At 41.0% G+C, this 22,003-nt stretch overlaps 1 protein-coding gene across 1 annotated transcript in view; it reads left to right on the top strand.

Moving 5' to 3' along the window:
- Positions 1-22,003, top strand: part of LOC119410372 (zinc finger protein 236) — a gene marked incomplete in the record, with an annotated part of 129,001 nt that overhangs the window by 4,687 nt on the left and 102,311 nt on the right. Inside the window, 5 exon segments of the mRNA XM_037677284.1 lie at positions 7,085-7,249; positions 7,318-7,496; positions 9,958-10,088; positions 17,085-17,257; positions 20,228-20,350. Coding sequence (XP_037533212.1) covers positions 7,085-7,249; positions 7,318-7,496; positions 9,958-10,088; positions 17,085-17,257; positions 20,228-20,350 — 771 coding nt within the window.

Below are 22,003 nucleotides of genomic sequence, written 5' to 3'. Positions count from 1 at the left end.
TTAAATAATATTTAAACAATACATGTTAGTTTATTAATTTTTTCACACAGCGCAGGGCAAACAAACACACATTTCTCTTACCAGAATAATCACTGTGAAAAATCACATCATGTTGCTGCTGATCTGTTTCATGTTGCTGCTGATTTGTTTCATGTTGCTGCTGATTTGTTACATGCTGCTGATCTGTTTCATGTTGCTGCTGATCTGTTTCATGTTGATGTGTTCATGCGTGCTCATCCGCTCACAGACTCATGTTCATGCTGCTGTTTGACGTAATGTTTTTATGTTATGAGTGCTTAGTGTATATTTAGTTGATGTTTTTCTTAGTTCATATCTTAGATGTTATTACTGTTTTTCTTTTATATTTTATTGTTTTAGGATTTCTGTTTTGTCATTTTTCAACAATGGACTCAGCATGAGCAGAAGATGAGGCAGAAGACCATGGAGAATATTGTTTTTCACACAAGGTGGCTGAGACGGCTCCGTATGAGGTTAGGGATTCATGAGTCTAACAACCTCAGGGTAGAAGCTGTTCCTCAGTCTAGTGGTTCTACACTTAATGCTCCTTAACCTCCTTCCTGAGGGGAGTGGGGCAAAAAGTGTGTGTGCTGGGTGGGTGGGGTCCTTCATGATGCAGGTGGCCCTCTTCCTGCATCTGGAGGTCCAGATGTCTGTGATGGTGGGGAGACTGATTCCAACATCTTCTGTGCAGCCTTCACCACTCTCTGCAAAGCTTTTCTTTCTGCACCTGTGCAGCCTCCATGCCACACGTTGATGCTCGAGCACAGGATGCTCTCCACTGCACACCTGTAGAAGGAGGTGAGGACTGAGCTTCCCAGACCAGCTCGTCTCAGCCGTCTGAGGAAGTAGAGTCTCTGACGAGTGTTCTTGATCAGGCTGGTGGTGTTGTTGCTCCAGCTGAGGTTGTCATTCATGTGTACACCCAAGTACTTGTAGGTGGAGACCACTTCCACCACAGATCCTCTTATGTACAGGGGGGTGTAGGTGTTTTTGTTCCTTCTGAAGTCCACAATCATCTCCTTTGTCTTCTTCACATTGATGTGAAGGTTATTCTCTTTGCACCAGCTCTCCAGGTGTTCCACCTCTTGCCTGTAGCTGGACTCATCATTGTTTGTGATGCATCCCACCATCGCTGTATCATCTGTAAACTTTACAATGTGACAGCCTGGATGGGTAGCTGCACAATCATACGTGAGCAGAGTAAACAGGAGGGGGCTGACTTGATTGACTCAGTGCAGTGTAAATGTGAACTGCATCAGCTGAAAATGTAAACAAATGTTCTGAATATTGGTCCCCAATCGAACTGAGTTTACTGGACTATCAGGTGTGAAAACAACCTTCAGCTTCCTCAAGAAGTACAGTCTGCTCTGTCCCTTCTTGTAGATGCTTCACTGTTGCATTTCCAGCCCAGTCTGTTGTCCAGGTGAACCCCAAGGTATTTATACTTCTCCACCACCTCCTCTTCTTCTCCCATGATGAAAATAGGGTTGGACCTGTTCCTGATTCTCCTGAAATCTACAATCATCCCCTTTGTTTTGTTCACATTCAAGATGAGATGATTGTTTCCACACCATGCCACAAAGTGGTCCACCAGTTCCCTGTACTCAGTTTCTTGTCCATCTCTGGTACACCCGACCACTGCAGAGTCATCTGAATATTTCTGCAGATGACAGGAGTCTGTTTTGTACTGGAAATCTGAGGTGTACAGAGTGAAACGGAATGGTGCGAGTACAGTCCCCTGTGGTTCTCCTGAGCTACTGACCAATTGGTTAGACACACAACCCTTCGGTCTCACAAACTGTGGTCTGTTTGTCAGGTAGTCTTTGATCCAGGTGATGTTGAGGCCTCCACCTGAGTTTTCTGGAGTTTCTGACAAAGCAAATGAGGCTGGATTGTGTTAAATGCACTGGAGAAATCAAAGAACATGACTCTCACAGTGCTGTCTGCCTTTTCTAGATGACAATCATATGATTTGTTACTATTTGTTACAGCTGTGATGTGTTACGTGTTACTAATCGTTGTTTTTAGTTATTATCAGTTATAACGTGTAGCCATCAGTTAATTTCAGTTACAATCAAGTTACAACTGGTTACAATGTTTTTCGAGGGGTTACGCTCAGTTACTTTTAGTTACCATCAGTTACGATGTGTTACGAACGTTCAGTTGAGATTTGTTACGATCAGTTACATTCTGTGATGTACAGTGACTGCACCTGATTTGAAGACTCAGAACTCTTGAGTAAATTTAGATGAGATAAAATATGATAACTAACTGGTCTGTTACCATCAGTTATGTTCTGATATGATCTGTTGCGGTGTGTTTTGATCTGTCACCATCGGTTACAATAAGTTACTATCTGTTAGAATTGGTTAAAATCAGTTGTGATTATGTATGAATATTTATGATCACTTACAATTACATACAATTACAATTACATACAATTACATACAATTACAATTACATACAATTACAATTACATACAATTACATACAATTACAATTACATACAATTACATACAATTACAATTACATACAATTACATACAATTACAATTACATACAATTACATACAATTAAGGCTGCTGTTTAATATACCATATTATTTTACATTATTAGTGTTTAGCATATATCTTAGATCCTTACTGTTTCTTTTTATACTTTATATTTTTGCTATTGTTGGATGTAACTGGGACCCTGTGTACACAATTTTCTTCCACCTCATGCACCACTTGTGATGTGAATGATAACAAAAACCTTGAACTTTGAGTTAGCTACAGGCCCTCTTTAGAGTTTAATTTACTCATTGATTGTTGTTGTTGTTAAGCACTTTGATAACAGGTTCTGTTTTAAATGTGCTCTATAAATAAATAAAGTTGACTTGACTTCAGAATATGTCAGCACGGCTCGTTTCCTGTTGAGTTTAGCTCCAACTTTTAGCTTTCAAGCTTTTCACCGCTCGACTTGTTCCCCCAAAATGACTCTGCTTGTGTCGACTCACCCTCACAGCTTTTAGTTACCATTTCTTTTCTGAAGAAGAATTTTACTTTCTCTTTTTCAACCAGCTGTCTCGGATCCCATTGTTTACATCCGGGGAATATTTTACTGACCTGATATTGTTCGTACTGCTGTTGTTCGACGTATTGTTTTTGTACTATTAGTGCTTAGCATATTCTTAGTTTAGCATATTCTTAGTTCATATCTTAGATCTTATCACTGTTTTTCTTTACAATTTATACTTTTGTTGGATGTAACTGGGACCCTGTGTACACAGTTTCGTTCCACCACATGTACCACATATGATGCTAATGACAAACAAAGAAACTTTGACTTTTGACTTTGATATCCACTGGAACAAAACATAACTGCTAATTTGATACAAATTATGCTGAAGACTGTTGGTAGAGCAGCTAATTTTATCATAAATGATGCACGTATACATATAATCATATTAACAGCATTACAGTTAACATAATATGACAGCGTTTATGGTCTCAATCTTAAAGCACATCGTTCTTTTTATGTTTAATTTTATATTTTTGTCCTCACACTGACTTCTGTCAGCTTTTGTTCTCATGAACGCTCTGCTCTCCATAAATAGGACTGAATAAAGCCCATTCCTGTTTTAATGGCACTGGAAAGATTTCCGAAGATTTTTATCTTTTTTAATTTTCCCAACAATTTCCGACTCTCACCAGATATTTTCCTGTCACAGACCAGGTGCCACATCTGGAAAGCCTCAAAGCCTCACACCTGCAGCTGGAGTTATTCAGTGATGCTTGCGTTAAATATTTGGAAGTCGCTCCATAGCAAAAATTTTTTGCTCTATTTTCTATTTATGTACAATTTTAGCTTCTCCAAATTCATCATACTCTAAAGAGAGGCTTATTCTTCCTTTAACCTCGAGGTGAATGAAAATGAAAAAGAAGCAGGTGATAATTTATTTTTTTGTCTCCTGTAAATAGCAAAATTGAGGTCGTTTATATAAAATCAGACCTAAAATGGATTTGATGAGTTCCAGCATGTCAAACCTCGTTTTTGTTTTGCACTTCACAAAGTCTAATTGGATTAATTCAGTAAAAAAAAAAAAAACTTGATGATTTAAAAAATGTTTTGAACTTGGTTTGTACCTTTCTGCTGTTCATCAGGAAGTGTTGCTCCGGTTTGATCTTATTTAAATTTACTCAGGAAGTCTGATTCTTTAAAGCAGGTGCAGTCGGTGCACCTCGCGCCTATAGAGGAACTCTGTTCTCTTAATTGACCTTATTCCTAGGCCCCATGATGCTTTGTGTGAATTATGTGCTCGACTTTTGGCGCAGACTGAAACCGGCATTTGTTTACGTGCGAACAGTACAAGCTAGTGTAGTTTCTCTGTGCATTGTGGATGTAATTTAAACATGTAGGAACACCAGCTGTCAGAGCTCAAACAGGACAAGAATCATACCTCTGCCTGCTGAGGACGAGGGATGGACGAGTTGAAGAAGTGGCTGCAGATACATCTACTCGCATATTTACCAGTAATTATGTCATCGACTCGGTTGCTTCCGTCAGTGAAGCGATGAACAATCTGAAAAGCTTTGAGGTGTATCAGTATCTACACAGTAATAAGGTCAGTGGTGTTTTGTTCATAGAGGTGGGACACAATCTTATTTATCTTAAAACAGACATAGAGCCCAGCCAAAGCCTTAAGTACCGAAGATGAACAAATACTATAATGATGTGACCTCCATACACTTCATATCACACCTGATATCCTTGTTGCACTGTTTTCAATCCTTCCGAGGATCCAGCATCTCTTCTCCGGTGGTTTACTGAAGTCCAGCCACAAAGTAGGATGCAAGTTTTCTTCCGTCTGTCATTTGTCAACAAAGTGAAATGAGCACACATCCAGTGTTTTGGGTGGTCTCTTCAAGTTCACATTTTTCAGCCAGGTTGTGACAACGCGCTCGTTTCTCAGAGCTGCTTTCACTACTTTCTGTTCTTCCTCTGCCCCTCCCGTCCTGCCACAATTACAGACACGCCCGGATCACGGCCATGAACTCACCTGATTGGTCCGCTGTTCAAGCTCATTTTCTCTTCCGGTTTGAAAGATGGCAGTTTTTCTCCAGACCTTGATGTAGCAACAACTGCCACAATTCCGCCAGCGTTGTGTCCCTGGTTATAACTATTAAACTTAAAACCGAGGCTGTGTAATCCCTTGCCTGTTCCGAATTGCATCACTTCCTGTTAGAATCTACCGTCACTTTGGACCGGAAAAAAAAGGAAAAATATGTCTACTCCTGTGCGTTCTCTGACGTGAATGCCGGATATCCTGGAAGCGTGTGACGTCACCCAGTTAATTGCTCGTAAGTTCCAGAATTAAACATTTAATATTACTAAAAACTAATCAGTTGTGCTCCATAGTGATTTCAAAATATTACATTCGTCCATTACAAATGACAAAAAAAACCGATGGATTCCTGAGTCTGCTTTTTCTGAGACTTTCACGAGACCTGAAAGTCTGTTTATTCGTTTTTTGTTTCTTTTTATTTGTAATTGTGAGCATTTAAATGGCATATTGGGCCTGATGTATTTTTTTATTATTCCACAGCTCTTGCTGTGGGGCAGTAAATGTATGGGAACCTTTGTCTGCTTGATTTTGGAAGACAAGAAAAGACTTAAGAACTTTTTTTTAAGGGATTTATGTTTATTTTGTTAATGGACATTTAAAAATGCAAACCTTAAAAAAAAAGAAATTATGTGGATGATGTTTTGTTTTTTTGTGTAAAAAAGGAAAAAAAAAGGAAATAATATATATATATATATATATATATATATATATATATACTCATTCAAGTTGTTAAAGGGTCAACACCATTAAAGTGGATGGTCCTTGTGTGACAGGTTAAAAAAAATACAAAAGTAATTGAAATTTGTTAATCCTAATTGTCAGGAGGGATACCTGGCTGGCACCCCTTTTAATAAATAACTTTTGTAAACCGTCACAACGTTCTTCTTAATTCCTCATCTGTAGGTAGGAGATGGAAACTATACCTCTTTTCACAGGAACTCTTTTTGTTTTGGATCCGTCTTCCAAATTCTGTTGTTGTAGCCACTGATTTAGTTTGGTCTGGTTGTTCATGCAGCTGCAAACAGAACAGGTACCTGAACTCAGCATGGCTATTTTAGTAAACTTTATGGTTGTTAAATAAATGTGAACAAAACAAAAACTGTGTTTTTTCTGCTAAACTGAATGTAAATTACTTTCAAATAAACTGCAGTCCGTGCTCCACTACCATGATTAACCAACGCTTACTGCTACTTCCTGTCTGACAGGAAGTTGTACCCATAATCATTTATACAGTAGAGCCCCCAGGAATAAGGTGGGTAGTCCTGGTTTTGACTGAATTTATGATGGTTGTGTCATCTGTACTGTAGCTAAAGAACTTCAACACTTCTGTGCTGTTAGCTTGTTTAGCTGATGTTTCCGGCTGCATTGCTAAACATTTGTCAGAACCTGAGCTAAAGTACTGGAAGGGTTGAACTCTGTTTATGCAAGTCCATACAAGTTTAAATGTTTCCTTCATGCAATATTTTGCTAACACTACAGACAAATGATCACACAGACACAGGGACAAACCTTAAGACCGCCTTGTGTTTGGCAGCCGGTGATATTTACAGAAAGATTTAAATAAGCGGTTCTTCTCTATGCTTTCCATAGGATTGTTGGAGAAAAGAAAAGTTCATGTCTTTTGGAATACAAATGACAATTACCAAATCACTGAACCTAAAGATTTGGGCCATTTCAGTTTTGAGGAGTTGGTTTGAATCCCCTCCAGGCTGAAGAGTCTCTGATATAAAGAGTTTTCTCTCAGCTGGTTCCTCTGTCGGAAGTGGAAATTAATTTTGGGACCATTTCTACCCCATGAGAAATAGTGTTCTTTGTGCTCTGGAATATTTTAGACAGTCTGAGTTTTAAAGTCCGTCACATCTGTCTCGACCCCATTCATTTGTTAGAGGAACTTCTTTCAAGCTTTCTGTACGAACATCCTTGTTCACTGCAGTCTTTGCCTCTTCTTGTCGTTGCAGCCTCATCGCTGTGACCTGTGCCCACAGACATTTAATGTGGCGTTCAACCTCACGCTACACAAGTCCACACACACCACCGCCGACTTCACCTGCCCCGTGTGCAACAAAAGGTTCTCCCGCATCGCGGGTCTTAAGTCCCACGTCATGCTGCACAAAAAGGAGGAGGTAAGTTTCCAAACCCACGTAGAACGCTTGTTTTTGATGTTTTGTTCACCGAGGTTGAACTCCTGCAGAACCTGATCTGCTCAGAGTGCGGAGATGAGTTCGTCCTCCAGAGCCAGCTTTCGCTGCACCTGGAGGAGCACCGCAAGGAGCTGTCCGACGTCAGAGTCTACGTCTGCAAAACCTGCGGCAAGGAGCTCAAGACGTTCGCAGAGTTCAGAGATCACTCCAAGGGTCACGTCAAGATGAGGTCAGCTTTAAACACGGCTCTGCTGGTTTAACCAAGTCCATTACACCAGAAAATTTTGACTTACTTCATGCACATGATTCGAACAAAAACACTCAAACACCGGGAGGAGAGGAACCAGGTATACTTTAATGACAAGTCAAAACACAGGAAAAGAACATTCTTGGCTGAATATCCTGATGCATGCTCAATAATCCAGGTAGAAAAATCCAAAAAAGTTCAATCTGGTCCTCTGAACATTCAAAAAAAACAAAACAAAACAAAGCAAAAAAATGTAGAAACGTTTTGTCTCTCATCCGAGAGAAGTGCTGTATTCAGCTCAGTCTCTTAAATAGCACCGTGGCTATTTAAGAGACTGAGCTGAAAACAGCACCTCAGACTGAGGAAGTCTTTCGGATGAGAGACGAAACGTTTCTACATTTTTTTTGCTTTGTTTTTTGTTTTTTTTGAATGTTCAGAGAACTTGATTGAACTTTTTTGGATTCTTGGCTGAAGATTCACTTAAAATAAATAATTTTCTTTTTCTTTGATATTGTTTTTGATTTCCTCTCAGTTATTAACTGTTAGTTTCAGTATAGACTGATGTTTGATGGTGAGAGGTTGAGGATAAAGCAAGAAAGACATAAAAAGGTTACAAAAAGGGCGTTGTTGTGTTTTTTGTTTGTTTTTAGTGAACAAAGTGACAGTGGGCGTTCAGAAAATATGCTTCTATTTCAAAATTTCTGAAAAGCTCTGTGTCTCCAGTATACACAGCTCAACAATAACTCGATTTAAAAAACAAACAAACTTGTTTTTAATCACAAGTCTTTGTTTGTGTGTTCAAAAAGTACGATCCAGCAGAAAGTTTTTGTCTTTTAAAAACAACTGGAGTAGTGTGGACAGGGCCAAGTCTCTCTCACCAGCATTTTCCTTTTTGCGTCATGGGGGTCACTGGTGGGCAGCACGGTGGCGTGACTGGTAGAGCTGCTGCCTCTCAGCGAGCAGGTCCCTGGTTCAAACCCCGGTCCGGAGGCCTTTCTGGGTGGAGTTTGCATGTTCTCTCCGTGCATGCGTGGGTTTTCTCCAGGTACTCCAGTTTCCTCCCACAGACCAAAAACATGCATGTTAGTCTCATTGGTAACTCTAAATTGTCCCTAGGTGTGAGTGAGAGAGTGAATGGTTGTTTGTCTCGTTTGTCTCTATGTGTCCCAGTGATGGACTTGCGACCTGTCCAGGGTGTCCCCGGCCCCTCACACAGTGATTGCTGGACATGGGCACCGGCGACCCCGCGACCCAAAATGGAAGAAGCGGGTAAAGATAATGGATGGATGGATGGGGGTCACTGGTGCCCATGTCCAGCAATCACTGTGTGAGAGGAGGGGGGACACCTGGACAGGTCTCCAGTCCATCACAGGGCCACACAGAGACAAACAACCATTCACTCTCTCACTCACACCTAGAGACAATTTAGCGTTACCAATTAGTCCAACATGCATGTTTTTGGTCTGTGGGAGGAAACTGGAGTACCTGGAGAAAACCCACGCATGCACAGAGAGAACATGCAAACTCCACCCTGAAAGGCCTCCGTACCGAGATTTTGACCAGGGTAACCTGCTCGCTGAGAGGTGGCAGCTCTACCAACTGTGCCACTTCCAGAAAAACACTCCTCTCAAAAACTACAAATATTCACTATTCAGATCCCTCAGTGATGGGGGGCATCGGTGCACCGCTTGTTACAGTCAGCTGTTAGAAAATAAACATCAGACTTCACTGAGCATTTAAAAAATGATGTGAATACAAAGTATTTAGACTTCAGCTGCAACAGGCTGTGTTGTTGTTCTTGTTGTTTCTTCAGCCTTTTATCAACTGTCCAAATGCAAACAGAGAAAGGTCCTTGCAGGTACGTAGTCCTTGGGAACCACTGAAAGTCTTTCCAACAGCTGGGTCTAAAGCAGCCTGATAACTGCATGTAGATTCAAACCATCTGTCAGGGGGCTCAAGGAAACCACAGATACATTTCCACATCTTCTCACGTTCTCAGGCAGTTTTCAATTAACATTTAGCATCTAAATATTCAAGTAATCCACTACGCCTGCTGTTTATTAACCTGTTGCTGCTGTGAGAGCTAAATATAAAACCAGGGTCAGGAGGGAGTCTCAGCGTCATGAACTATTTCAAACACCTCAGAAAGTGAACTGTATTCTGAAAAGATCTAACAATAATATGTTTATAGGATGTTTTGCAGAATATTGGCAAGTAAAATGCTAAAGACAATGCAAAAGGATTAGAGCACAGTTCTCACAGACTGATTTGATCCTTTAACACAAACTTTTTGTTTTAATTGTAAAAAAACAACAACTAATAATCCGAATGTAGCAGCAACCCTAATGTTTGTGAGCTCGTCTGCATGGTGACGATGAGTTTTCTTTGCTTAGGAGTTCCTAAATAAACCAATGAGCATCGTTTGTGTTTGCTTCCTTCAAAGGGTGCTATCCAATAGTTCCAGGAACTACAAGAAAAACATTGATCGCAGTGGGTTCACTAACAGCTGCCATCACTGTGGAAAGGCTTTCAAAAAGCCCAGTCAGCTCGTCAGGCACATCCGAATACACACAGGTGAGTGACCATTTGAATATCATTTTGCCGAGGTTTGCACTTTCGGGGACCCTGAAGGGGCCTGCCAGCTCTCCCCAAAAACATGACTCCGCCACCCCCTTGCTGACGTTGGAGCCTTTTTGGGGCATCCTCCTTCTGGACCCTCCAGGGTTGCAAGGCACTCATTAATTAGGCAGAGTGCCACCATTTCTTCTTGAGAGCAGTGGTTAGGGGTGGCCCAATAGTACATTTACACACAACCGCGAGCCTCTGGAGGATCCTACACCGTGAGGTTTTTAGGACCCCAGAGGAACCAGCAGCTTCAGATACCTGCTTGCTGCTTATTGAAAGCATTTTAGCAGCTGCACTCTTTAACTTTTCAGCCTGGACTCCTTGTGTTTTAGTCTCCACTACAACTGGACATATCATATCTTAGATCTTATTACTGTTTTTCTTTTACATTTTATACTTTTGTGGGATGGAACTGGGACCCTGTGTACACAATTTCGTTCCACCTCATGTATCGCATGTGGTGTGAATGACAATAAAGACGCTTGAATCTTTGAAACTGATGTTTTTCATCTCCCCAGAATGCATTGCGCCAGTTAAATAATGTTGATATCCCTAAGTGAAAAATGTAATAAACATTAACAATTTAAAAAAATAAACCAGGGCTTTCACGTGTCACAAACAACTTTTAGTAGAACGAGGAAAACACTAACATGTTAAGGCCAACACGTACAAGTAGTTGGAGATCCCCAGTGTTTCCTTTCTATCAGTGGGGTGGGAGGGTATGTGGAGCGTGGCAGTAAGTCAGTAACATTTTTGCTAGTGCGTTTGTATTGCGCCGTGCACTACATCAATACAGTGGTTGACATGAGGGGAGTTTGGTAGGCACGGCACTTGATTCTGTTGAAGGGGTGGGGCACCCTGCTTTTGTATAATGGTAAGTAGGGGTGCACCGATTGCAGTTTTCTGGCCGATCACAGATTTCTAAAAAGCCTGATTTGCCAATTCCGATTTTGGCCGATACCAATTTAGTTTTATAAGCGACACTGTCAGGTGTTATAAGGTCATAATGCACTTTCAATTTTCAATATTGTTTTATTGAAAAACATACCCTTGAACAATATCCTAGAAACATTACAAACTTGTTTTAACTGGCCATGAGGTAGTGCTCTGAAATATAAATGAAGTTTAGACAACTGTTGTTAAAACTACAAAAAAATGAGTAAAATTGGTTTCTGGTTTAAGTATCGGCTGATCTCCGATCTCTCAAAATTAAGAAAATCAGGGCCGATTTATCGGTGCACCCCTAATGGTAGGAAAAACACTGATCCCTTTAAAGATGGGCTGCTGTTGAGGCGTACCCTTCGCTCCACTGTAGCCTCAACAGATTCAAGCTCCACTCCTACCACTGAGTTCAGCCTCTGTGCGTCTCTCTGATGGAGCCCCCCCAGCAGAGGACAGCATAGGACAGGACGCTGGCCACTACTGACTAACAAAACCTCTGCAGGAGTTTCTTCCATTTGTTAGTGGATGCTCTGCACTGCAGGTCAGGTTGTGTAGAGAAAATACACCGTTGTACTTCAGTTGTTGTGGTCAACCCTTGTAAATAAATTAAAGCTGTTTTGGGTAAGATTACAAAATAATATTATGCGTGAACTGTTAGTGCTCTGATTATGTGTTTGGGATGACTCTTGACTACTACCACACCTAACTTTAGCTCAGTTTTTGTAATATTCACCAAGTTGGAGCTGGTTTGGCGTTTGCTACATTTGTCATTGTAGTGTGAATCAGTTCTAGTTGTTACTTTTTGAGAGGTTCATTAAAATCTGTCAAGTTGTTCATGAAATATTTTGCTGACAGACGCAAAGGAACTCAGACATATACACAGACAGACTGAAACATTATCATCCACCTTTTGCTTGTTGGTGGTTAACATTAACAGTTTGAGGTCAGTAGGCAAAAGATCAGACAAGAACATGAACTTTGGGTTTACTATGTCTAACTGGTAATCCCTGTCATCTGATCAGCTGAATGTGCTGACGGATAGGCCTGTTGCGATAAACAATAAATCAATTAATTGCATGATAAATGAAAATTATCAACGTCATTTTCATTTATCGGCTTTATCGTTTCTTCATGTCTCTCGCTTTCTATTGAAGACACTGGATGACAAAAAGCTAAATACCGGTGCTCTTCACTGACTCCCCCAGCCCTTTATCTTCCATTTTAACTGTCCAAAATTGCGTTTTTGGATTGTTAAAAGCAGCTAAGCTGAGAAGTTAAGCTAACAGGCTGACCTCAGGGAAAAAACCTCAGTCTTGTTGAAGCTCCAGAATTCACGGTTGAAACTCGTGCCTTCATGTAAAAAGTTGCTTTTCTCTGCGAAAAGAAGCTGAGAACTTGTTTACTGATTTTTCTATTAAAAGCTCTGTGTGACAAATGCTGTGCTAAATAGCTCAAACCACATCGAGCGTCCGCCATTTTAAGTACGGAAGAGAGACAGCCCATGTCATGTCAAGGGGCCTCCCTCCCATTTTTCTTAGAGACACGCTGCTCGCTCCCTCACTATCTATCCTTCAGTTCAAACAGTTTTATACTGCCATCCAGTGGTCGAAAAAAGATACTATATGCAAAACAAATTAACCAACAATTCTTTTAAAATTTGACAATAGTTACTAATTTATTGTCAAATTTCAAACAATATTATCGTTTATCGCAATAATTTCTGAGACAATCGCCCAACAAAATTTGTTATCATGACAGGCCTACTGACGGATGGACCAAATATGTCTGAAACTGAGTCAGATGAACCTAGCCTGCAGGTGCGTTGTGTTTCGTAGTTACCAACACCAACACCCCCTCCCTCTCGGTTTTCAAGTCCTGTTTAAAAACTCACTACTATTCAGTAGCTTTCAACACCAGATGATCTGTGTTTTGATCCTGTACGCTCCACACTGGTTTGTCGTCATTATCTGCATCGTTTTTATGTCTATATTCTGATTTACCTCATTTTGTATTTTGCTTTGTGTGTTACCTGTTGTTTTGTCTGTACAGCACTTTGGTTTGCTTTGTAGCTGTTTTAAGTGCTTTATAAATAAAGTGGTATGGTATGGTATAACTTACAACAACTGGGACCTCAGTTTTCTGCCATAAGTGCAGCAGATGTCTTGCCAGGTGTGTTGTGAGTAATGACATAAACAGGCCTCCTACCAGTTTGTCTTCTCAATTTAAACCTTTTTCTGCCTCACACGTTAAAATCAAGGCAACGAAACAGAACACAACTCAAGTCTCACATCTGTTCCTCTGTCTGTTCCTCCTCCGTCATCAGTCTGACAAAACATCTCCTGAGCAGTCTGATGGGACTTCTCTCTCATCTGTCACACAGGAAGGTGACGTGGGGAGAATTTATATGTGACTATGGCTCCCGTGTTGCTTCAACATCGTTCAGCTGTCTGGGTTGAGGGTAGCGTTGCCAGTCGCTTTCAGCCACATGTTGATTGCACAACATCCACGTGTTAATTGCTTTGGTTGGCTGGCTGCTCGACTAGTGTTGCCGATGCCAGTTTCACCGTGCTCTGCATCTCAATCAGCCTTTAGGTCTCTGAGGTCAGGAGTTGCTTCGACGGACTGCACACACTTGAGTAAACACAAACACATCAGACAGCTCAATATCGGTTTGCTTTTCTTCAGCTCCAAGCTACACAAGTGACAGGATGTTTTGTGGCCATACTGATTAAACTTTAAGCTGCTTTGGCAGAAACACACAAGTGTATAAAAGTGCTGATTTATTTCTTTTTGTTGTTGATTTACTAAAAGAAACAAAAAAGAACAAGGTTTTTATTGTCATTGCTTGACTGTTGCCAGAATTACAACAAAATAAAATTGGTATTCCTGTTTACTGACAGAAAAATAAGACGAGTAACAAATTAACAACAAGCAGAAGTTACAATAACAACTAAACAAGTTAGGTTTACATTCATAGGTCGTGTTTACATGAGAACGACTACTGGAAAAGACTGTGTTTTGTCATTGTTCATTGGGGGCGAATAAACAAACAAAACCAAAAAAAGAACCCACGTTTACATGGATTTACTGTAGTTTCCATGCCAGGCAGGGTTGCCAGATAAGAAATAATGAACTATTGTACTGGACGGTTTCGTTTTTTGCGGAGACATTTCGTCCTTCATCCAAAGGACTTCGTCAGTCCGAGAAGCCACAAACAAAGGAGTCCCACAAGCACCAACTCCCCTAGTGGGGAAAAAAAAACTGCTGCTGACACTGGACACCAAGTTTGTGGACTGAAGAAGTCCTTTGGATGAAGGACGAAACGTCTCAGCAAAAAAAGAAACCATCCAGATGACCTGACTGAACTTAGTTGGATTTGTACCTGGATTATTGAGCATGACGTGGAACTATTGGACTGTTGCATTAAAATGATTATATTTTGACCCAGACTGTCATATGTGCTGAGTGTTATGAGATGAGGTGTATGTGTTGTGTTTGTTGAACATGTGCACAGAAAAGGAGGGAGCAAAAAACATATTTAAGTGTATCTGGCAGCTCCGCAGATGGGCTTAGCTGGATGCATTTACACATGTGGTATCAGCATAATCACAGTTACATTCAAACTGGTGAATACACAAACGTTCCTTTGGACCAAGGATGTTGTTGGTTTGCTCCTACATGTTGAAAAGGGGTGAAATACTCTGTTCTCTGCCTTTTATTGTAACTGTTGTTAGTGCAGTAAAACTTCTGACTGTAACCTCCTGGTGTGCATGTGCAATTGGGGGTTTCCAACAAAAACCTCCGCTCTGAGACCAGGATTCAAAAACATTTGGTTTCAGAGAGGACGAAGGCTGTTATGTACATGAACTGCTGAACTGTGTCAGAAAAGCTCCGGAGTCACTCAGAAAAGCACATCACATAAACAGAGTCGTAGTCTTAAGAAAGAAGTTGACCCAACAGCTTCTGTTGGGAAGAAGCTGTTTTTAAATCTCAGTTCAGTGCTGATTAATCTTGAATCTAGGCAGGGTGGATAAAACTCTGTTAATGGTTTTAGCCCTGCTCTGACATCGGGCCACAAAGATGTAGCTCATGGTGGGTAGATCAGACCGAACAACCCTCTGATGGGTTGGTGACCCTCTGCAGTGCCTTCTACCACACCATAATGCGGTACCTCATGCTTCTCTCCACTGTGCACAGATAGGAGTTCATGAGGAGATTTTGAGGCAGTCCGGCTTTCTTCAGTTTTCTCAGAAAGTAGAAGCGTTGCTATTTTTACCAGTGGTGTGGGACAGGTGTCTTGTCCACTGACTTTCCATTGGTGATCATAAGATTATGATCTTCTGGACCTCCCGTTGTCCACCATAATGTTTTTGGTCTTCTTGCTGTCCTGAATGAGATTGTTGTCCAATTTAATCTTTTAATCTAACCCTACCCACTCTTAAAAGCAGAATTTAATAAAACGTTCAGAAGTGTACTTGCGTCTAAAACTGATGAATTTTTGGAGTTCAAGTTCAAGTAGATTTTATTTTCATTCGCATCACATGTGGTACATGACGTGGAACAAAATTATGTACACAGGGTCCCAGTTACATCCAACAATAGTAAAATTATAAATTGTAAAAAGAAACAGTAATAAGATCTAAGATATACTCCAAGAAATATGCTAAGCACTAGTAGTACAAAAACAATACGCCGAACAACAGCAGCATGAACATGAGTCTGTGTGAGTAGATGAGTACGTATGAATACAGCAGCATGAGATCAGCAGCATGTATAATCAGCAGCACATATCAACAATCAAAGTGGCATTACAATGATTATTTTTTTCACAGTGATTATTCTGGTTAGAGATTCATGAGTCTAACAACCTCAGGGTAGAAGCTGTTCCTCAGTCTAGTGGTTCTACACTTAATGCTCCTCAACCTCCTTCCTGAGGGGAGTGGGGCAAAAAGTGTGTGTGCTGGGTGAGTGGGGTCCTTCATGATGCAGGTAGTCCTCTTCCTGCATCTGGAGGTGTAGATGTCTGTGATGGTGGGGAGACTGACTCCAACAGTCTTCTGTGCAGCCTTCACCACTCTCTGCAAAGCTTTTCTTTCTGCAGCTGTGCAGCCTCCATGCCACACGTTGATGCTGGAGCACAGGATGCTCTCCACTGCACACCTGTAGAAGGAGGTGAGGACTGAGCTTCCCAGACCAGCTCGCCTCAGCCGTCTGAGGAAGTAGAGTCTCTGATGAGCTTTCTTGATCAGGCTGGTGGTGTTGTTGCTCCAGCTGAGGTTGTCATTCATGTGTACACCCAAGTACTTGTAGCTGGAAAACACTTCCACCACAGATCCTCCTATGTTCAGGGGGTGGGTGGGTAGATGTGTTTGTTCCATCTAAAGTCCACGACCATCTCCTTCTTTGTATTTACATTGATGTGGAGGTTGTTCTTTCTGCACCAGTTCTCCGGGTGTTCCACCTCCAGTTAACAACATTCAAAATGGCTGCTTCTTCAAAGCATCAGTTTTACAGATACTGAGCTAAAATTTGGTGTGGTAGTAGCTGAGAACCAGTCCCATCACTGTATTTAAAACTTTACCATTAAGTATTGGAGCTGACTCTGTTAGCAAAATATCTCATAAACAATTTGATGTTTATATATATATATATATATATATATATATATATATATATATATATATAATCACCTTTGAATGTACCTCTTTAACTTGTTATCTTTTCGACTAATCGCCACTACAGCCTTATCCAGCACAAAAATGGCTACAACTCTGGTGATTTTACTGATACTGAGCTAAACTTTGTTGTAGTAGAAGCTGAAAGTCATTCCTAACACGTGCTTCAACCGCTACCAGGTCTTGCAGTATTACCTGAGATCACACAAAACGTCATTTACAAAGACTAACCAAAACCCGTTGTTTCTCATCATTAGATGATCTTTGTTGAAAGCCCGGCGGGTGACATGCATTCCTTTAAACGTTTCTGTCCTTCCTGTTGCTTCAGGTGAAAGACCCTACAAGTGCTCCCATTGCAACAAGGCCTTCAACCAGAAGGTGGTGCTGCAGACCCACATGGTGAAACACACGGGAGAGAAACCACACCTCTGCATGTTCTGCCCTGCCTCCTTCTCCCAGAAGGGGAACCTGCACTCTCATGTTCAGAGGGTTCATTCTGAGGTAACGGCTCACTCCTCAGTCCCACTTTTGTTACTTTTTGGTTGTCGGGCAAATTTCTTTCTCTACCTTTAATCCTTCTTCCTGTTCTGTGGACAACTGCAGAGAATTTCAATTTATTGACTCAAATATTCCCTGAAACTCAAGCTGAGCTGACTAGATTTTGATGGTCATAGGTCAATTTGTTCCCACTAAACTCAAAAAGGTTAAAGGTCAGCTGGACTTTGCAGAACTTCCTCTTCTTTTGGCCTTTATTTACTGCCCGAGCTCAACAAGAAACAATCTGCAGTGTGGCTGCTCAGCAGAGGCAGACTGCTGTAAATGGGTAATTCAGGTTCTATTTTCCACTAGGTCTTCTCACACCTGCCACACATGCACGCACGCAAATCCCCCCACCACACAAACACCTGCCAACCTTCAAGCCTACAGCTTATTATCTTCAACACACTGTGGCACTTTGTCATGTTTGTGTCAAAGACAGGAAATTAGATAAATTTGTGCGTTTCTCTTTCTCATTTTTCCTTCATTGTAGTCATGTGACACCTGCCAAAATTTTACATCTGCCCCCCACCCCTCATGTTTGTCTGACATACTTTAACCCCAACTTTAGCCTCTAATGATGCTCTTCCTCCAAGTGTCAGACGTTAAGTCAGAAAAAGTCTAATACACCAGCGTCTGTCCAGGGTGCTTCCAGGAATAGTTCTGACGGAGGTAAAATAAACCAAACAGGCAGCGGTATGTTGAGCATCCGTGAGCTAAGCCCGTTAATGGTGGGGTTATTGGTGCCACCATCTCCAGAATGGTGGCTGCCTTCAATAATGGGTCTGCAGCCTGCACCACAATGGTCTCCATTAGAGGAGGGGCACAGGGGGCACCATTTACGCATATGCAGCACTGACCACAAACAGCACATTTTATCTAAATGGTTATGGCCCATAAAAGGTATTTTAGTGTCTGCACGCTGGCTTCATGCTGATTTAATTTGCCTCATCCTGCGCCAACTGACGCTTGTTGTTCCCAAATGCTTGGTTTATGTTTATCGCAAAGACTTTAAAAAATAACGCCAAAGTTGTTCACTCAACGACGAGGCACAAACATTTTCAGTAACTGAATCAATGTTTTCTGAGTGTGTCTCAGCTTCATTTTTGTGAAGATGGGATGTTTTTGTTGCTCGTTAGCTGTAAATCTTGGCTAACCTCACTATTGTTCAGTCACCAATTCAGTGCTTATAAGTGTGTTCCACTAATTATTATCACATGTAGTTTATTTTCAGTAATTTTCAGAAAAATCAGGTATTTGTCTTTAAATTCCCACACCGTTGTACTGAAAACACATGTAATATCTACTCAGAATGAAGTACTGTAGAGCAGGGTGTACTCAGAGTGTTGGTCATAATAGGATTTCAGTATTTCTAAATCTACTTTTCGATGCCTATTAAATTATTTAATGTGCTCCCGGTAGGGCATTAACAGACTACTCGAGTAATCTACACATTGATTCCTAGGACACCTATCGAGGTTTTTAATTTCACGTCGAGTATTCGTGGTGACGTCATTATGCCGCCGTTACGTCATTGCGTCACATGTCACGTGATCCGCACCGGCGCGTGTTACAAAAGGGATTCCTTCAAGCAGACAGATGGAGCAGAGCAGGGCCAGTCTTGACAAACAGGTAGAAATGCATCAATAGTCTGGAAATATTTCACTAAAGATGAATCTTCTGGTTCAACTACCGTAAGGGAACAGAAAATGAAACAACTTCCTGACTGTTTGGAGCGCGTTGCGAACCGGTGTTATACCATATTCTGTGACAGTAGGGGGCGGTGTTGCACTGTTGCAGGTCACAGAATATGGTGTAACACCGGGTCCAATCTACCGAACCAGTTTCCTTCTGACCTTGTTTCACAAACAAAAAGCAAAAAATATTAATCTCTAAACCTATAAAAAAAACTATAAACATATTAATCTCTAAAACTAAACTTAATGCGCACCACAGCTGGCGGTGGTGCGGGGTGGGGCCCCCACTGTTTTAGTTTAGTTTTTGACGTGCTGCACGTTTCTTCACGTTTGCAGCTTAATAATAATAATAACTAATAGTTTAGTTTTTCCTGTGACTTATTTGCAATATGATAAATGGTATGAGCATAATATATGCTCCCAATGTTTTTTGGTCTTTTTTTTTATAAATAATGACCTTTTTTGCGGTTTTATTTATTTATTTTTGTATCTTTAGATCCTATGATGTCATCAAGTACTCGAGTTCTACTCGAGTTTTATTATGTTAATGTCGAGTTTAAAAATTATGTAGCCGTTCAACCCCTAGCTCCAGGCGAGTTACAGGTGACCCTGTACTGTCCACTGACTTGGTTTACTTACATTTCCTGTTCAATTCCAGTCTGGAAAAACATTGATCTCGAAAATTACAAACAATTATTCAAATCCTTCAGCGATGGGGGCATACCACTTGTTTTTTCTAAATCTGTACACACTCATCATCCCACTGTCACAATCCTTGCTTCAAGGTAATAACATCTTTCTGGACCTGTTTGCCCTTTCCCATCAAACTCTAAAGTCCAAATGCATCTGTTTGGTTTCCAGAGCACAACATCTGTACTTCATAAACTTTCCCAGCTTCTAACAGCAGTTTGTGTTAGCACACTAACATGTTTTGTCCATCATCAGTGGTATGCTTCTCATATAAAACCCATCAGTTGTTTGTTGGATATGTTTCCTACACATCCACCACTTGCCATCAGTTTAGGTGTAGATGTCAGGTGTGGAAGTGGCTCCATTTCACTGCTAATTTCTCTTTTTTACAAGTATGTAACCATTTCTGCACCCCTGCGGGGCTATATAGTGGCAGACGTGGAAGCAATGTAATCATACTTTTATTCCTGAAATGTAGAGGAGCTGTTGGTATAAACGTATGGACTGCAGCTGGTGCTAATCTGTGTGTGCTTGTGCTCTCTGACAGACCAAAGGGGTGCCTCTGTTCCCGTGCATGGACTGCAGCTGTGTGTTTAAGAAGCTGGGGAGTCTGAACGCACATATCAGCAAGATGCACATCTCTGTAATTGATGTGCCCTCCAGCAATCCGGTAAGAGAACAGCTTAAGCAAAAAGCGCCTTTCACACTTTCTCTGCTTTGAGAACATTCAAGTGTTTCTTTTCTATTAAAACTCTGAAAAAAATAAGTCACCCGAGTTCTTGGCTGGGAATTTAGTTTTGAAGAGAAGTAGTAATGCTTTTCAAGGAGTGCTGAGCTATTTGGCTTGAATGTTGCTTACTTGGAGATTAAAATTTAATTTCTGCTCATGTTAGTTCATTTTGCATTATTATTTTACATATTACTCTTCAATCATGTGAACAAAAAAATTTCTAAAACCTTGGCGCGATCTTTTGGTAACTCCAGACAAATAGGTTCAAAGGTTCAAAAGCTTGCAGAACAGTAAGATTCATGCAAGGAAATTCTTAATACTCGGTTTCTTCCTGACAGCTTATCACTAAAAGTATATATTTATATTAAATAGGCATTAAAATGAATTTAATATAGAAATAAAGATAAAAAAGCAATCAAATGGACACACACCTTACAGTAAACAATAAACAGATTTAGTCTTTGTCCTTTCAATTGTCTGGAGGAATGAATCAGTCTTAAAGCTTCAGGTTAGAAAGTGTATTTCAGGCTTGAAGTTCTGCATTTCAGAGTCAGAGTTTCTTTATTGTCGTTCGCACCACACGTGGTACATGTGGTGGAGCGAAACTATGTACACAGGGTCCAAGTTGCATTCAACAATAAAAATGTAAAAGAAAAACAATGATAACATCTAAGATATGAACTAAGAAAAACATCAACTAAATATACACTAAGCACTAATAACATAAAAACATTACGTCGAACATCAGCACAAACATGAACATGAGCATGAGTCTGTGTGAGCAGATGAGCACGCATGAACACATCAACATGAAACAGATCAGCAGCAACATGAAGTAATTTTTCACAGTGATTATTCTGGTTAGAGATTCATGAGTCTAACAGCCTCAGGGTAGAAGCTGTTCCTCAGTCTAGTGGTTCTACACTTAATGCTCCTCAACCTCCTTCCTGAGGGGAGCAGGGCCAAAAGTGTGTGTGCTGGGTTCACTTTCCTATGAGTGAAAATGTGAACAGATGATGTTGGGGGTGAGTGGGGTGTTTAATGATGTTGTGGTCCTTCTTGAGGACTATGCTGGTAGCTGCCCTGCAGGGGTAAAACGGTCGTCCCAGCAATGTTCTGAGGTTCTCTCATCACCCTCTGCTAGCTCTTGCGGTCTGCTTGGAAGCTGCTGCCTTACCACACGGTGATGCTGTTGATGTGCACTGTCTCCACGGTGCAGCAGTAATAATTGCAGAGGAGTGTCGGTGGCAGCTTGATTTTCTTCAGCCTCCTCAGGAAATACAGTCTCTGCTGAGCCTTCCCTATCTGCTGAGTAATATGCTGGAGCCAGTGTGATGTAGACACTGAGGAATTTGAAGGTGTTGACCCTGTCCACTTCAGTTTGGTTGATGTACAGCAGTAGGTTGTTTTTTAATCAGTCTTTTTATTGTATTTTTTTCCCAAAACACACAAAACAAAACAACCTCCCCCACACACACACACCAAAATCCCACTCCCACAACAGATCAGCCACACAGACACACACACACACACACACACACACACACACGCACGCACGCACGCACGCACGCACGCACGCACGCACGCACGCAC

The sequence above is a fragment of the Nematolebias whitei genome, chromosome 5, assembly GCF_014905685.2.
Source record: "Nematolebias whitei isolate Nwh7 chromosome 5, NemWhi1, whole genome shotgun sequence".
NCBI lineage: Eukaryota > Metazoa > Chordata > Actinopteri > Cyprinodontiformes > Rivulidae > Nematolebias > Nematolebias whitei.
The sequence above is the reverse complement of the archived record's forward strand: the minus strand, read 5'-3'. Positions and strand labels throughout refer to the sequence as shown.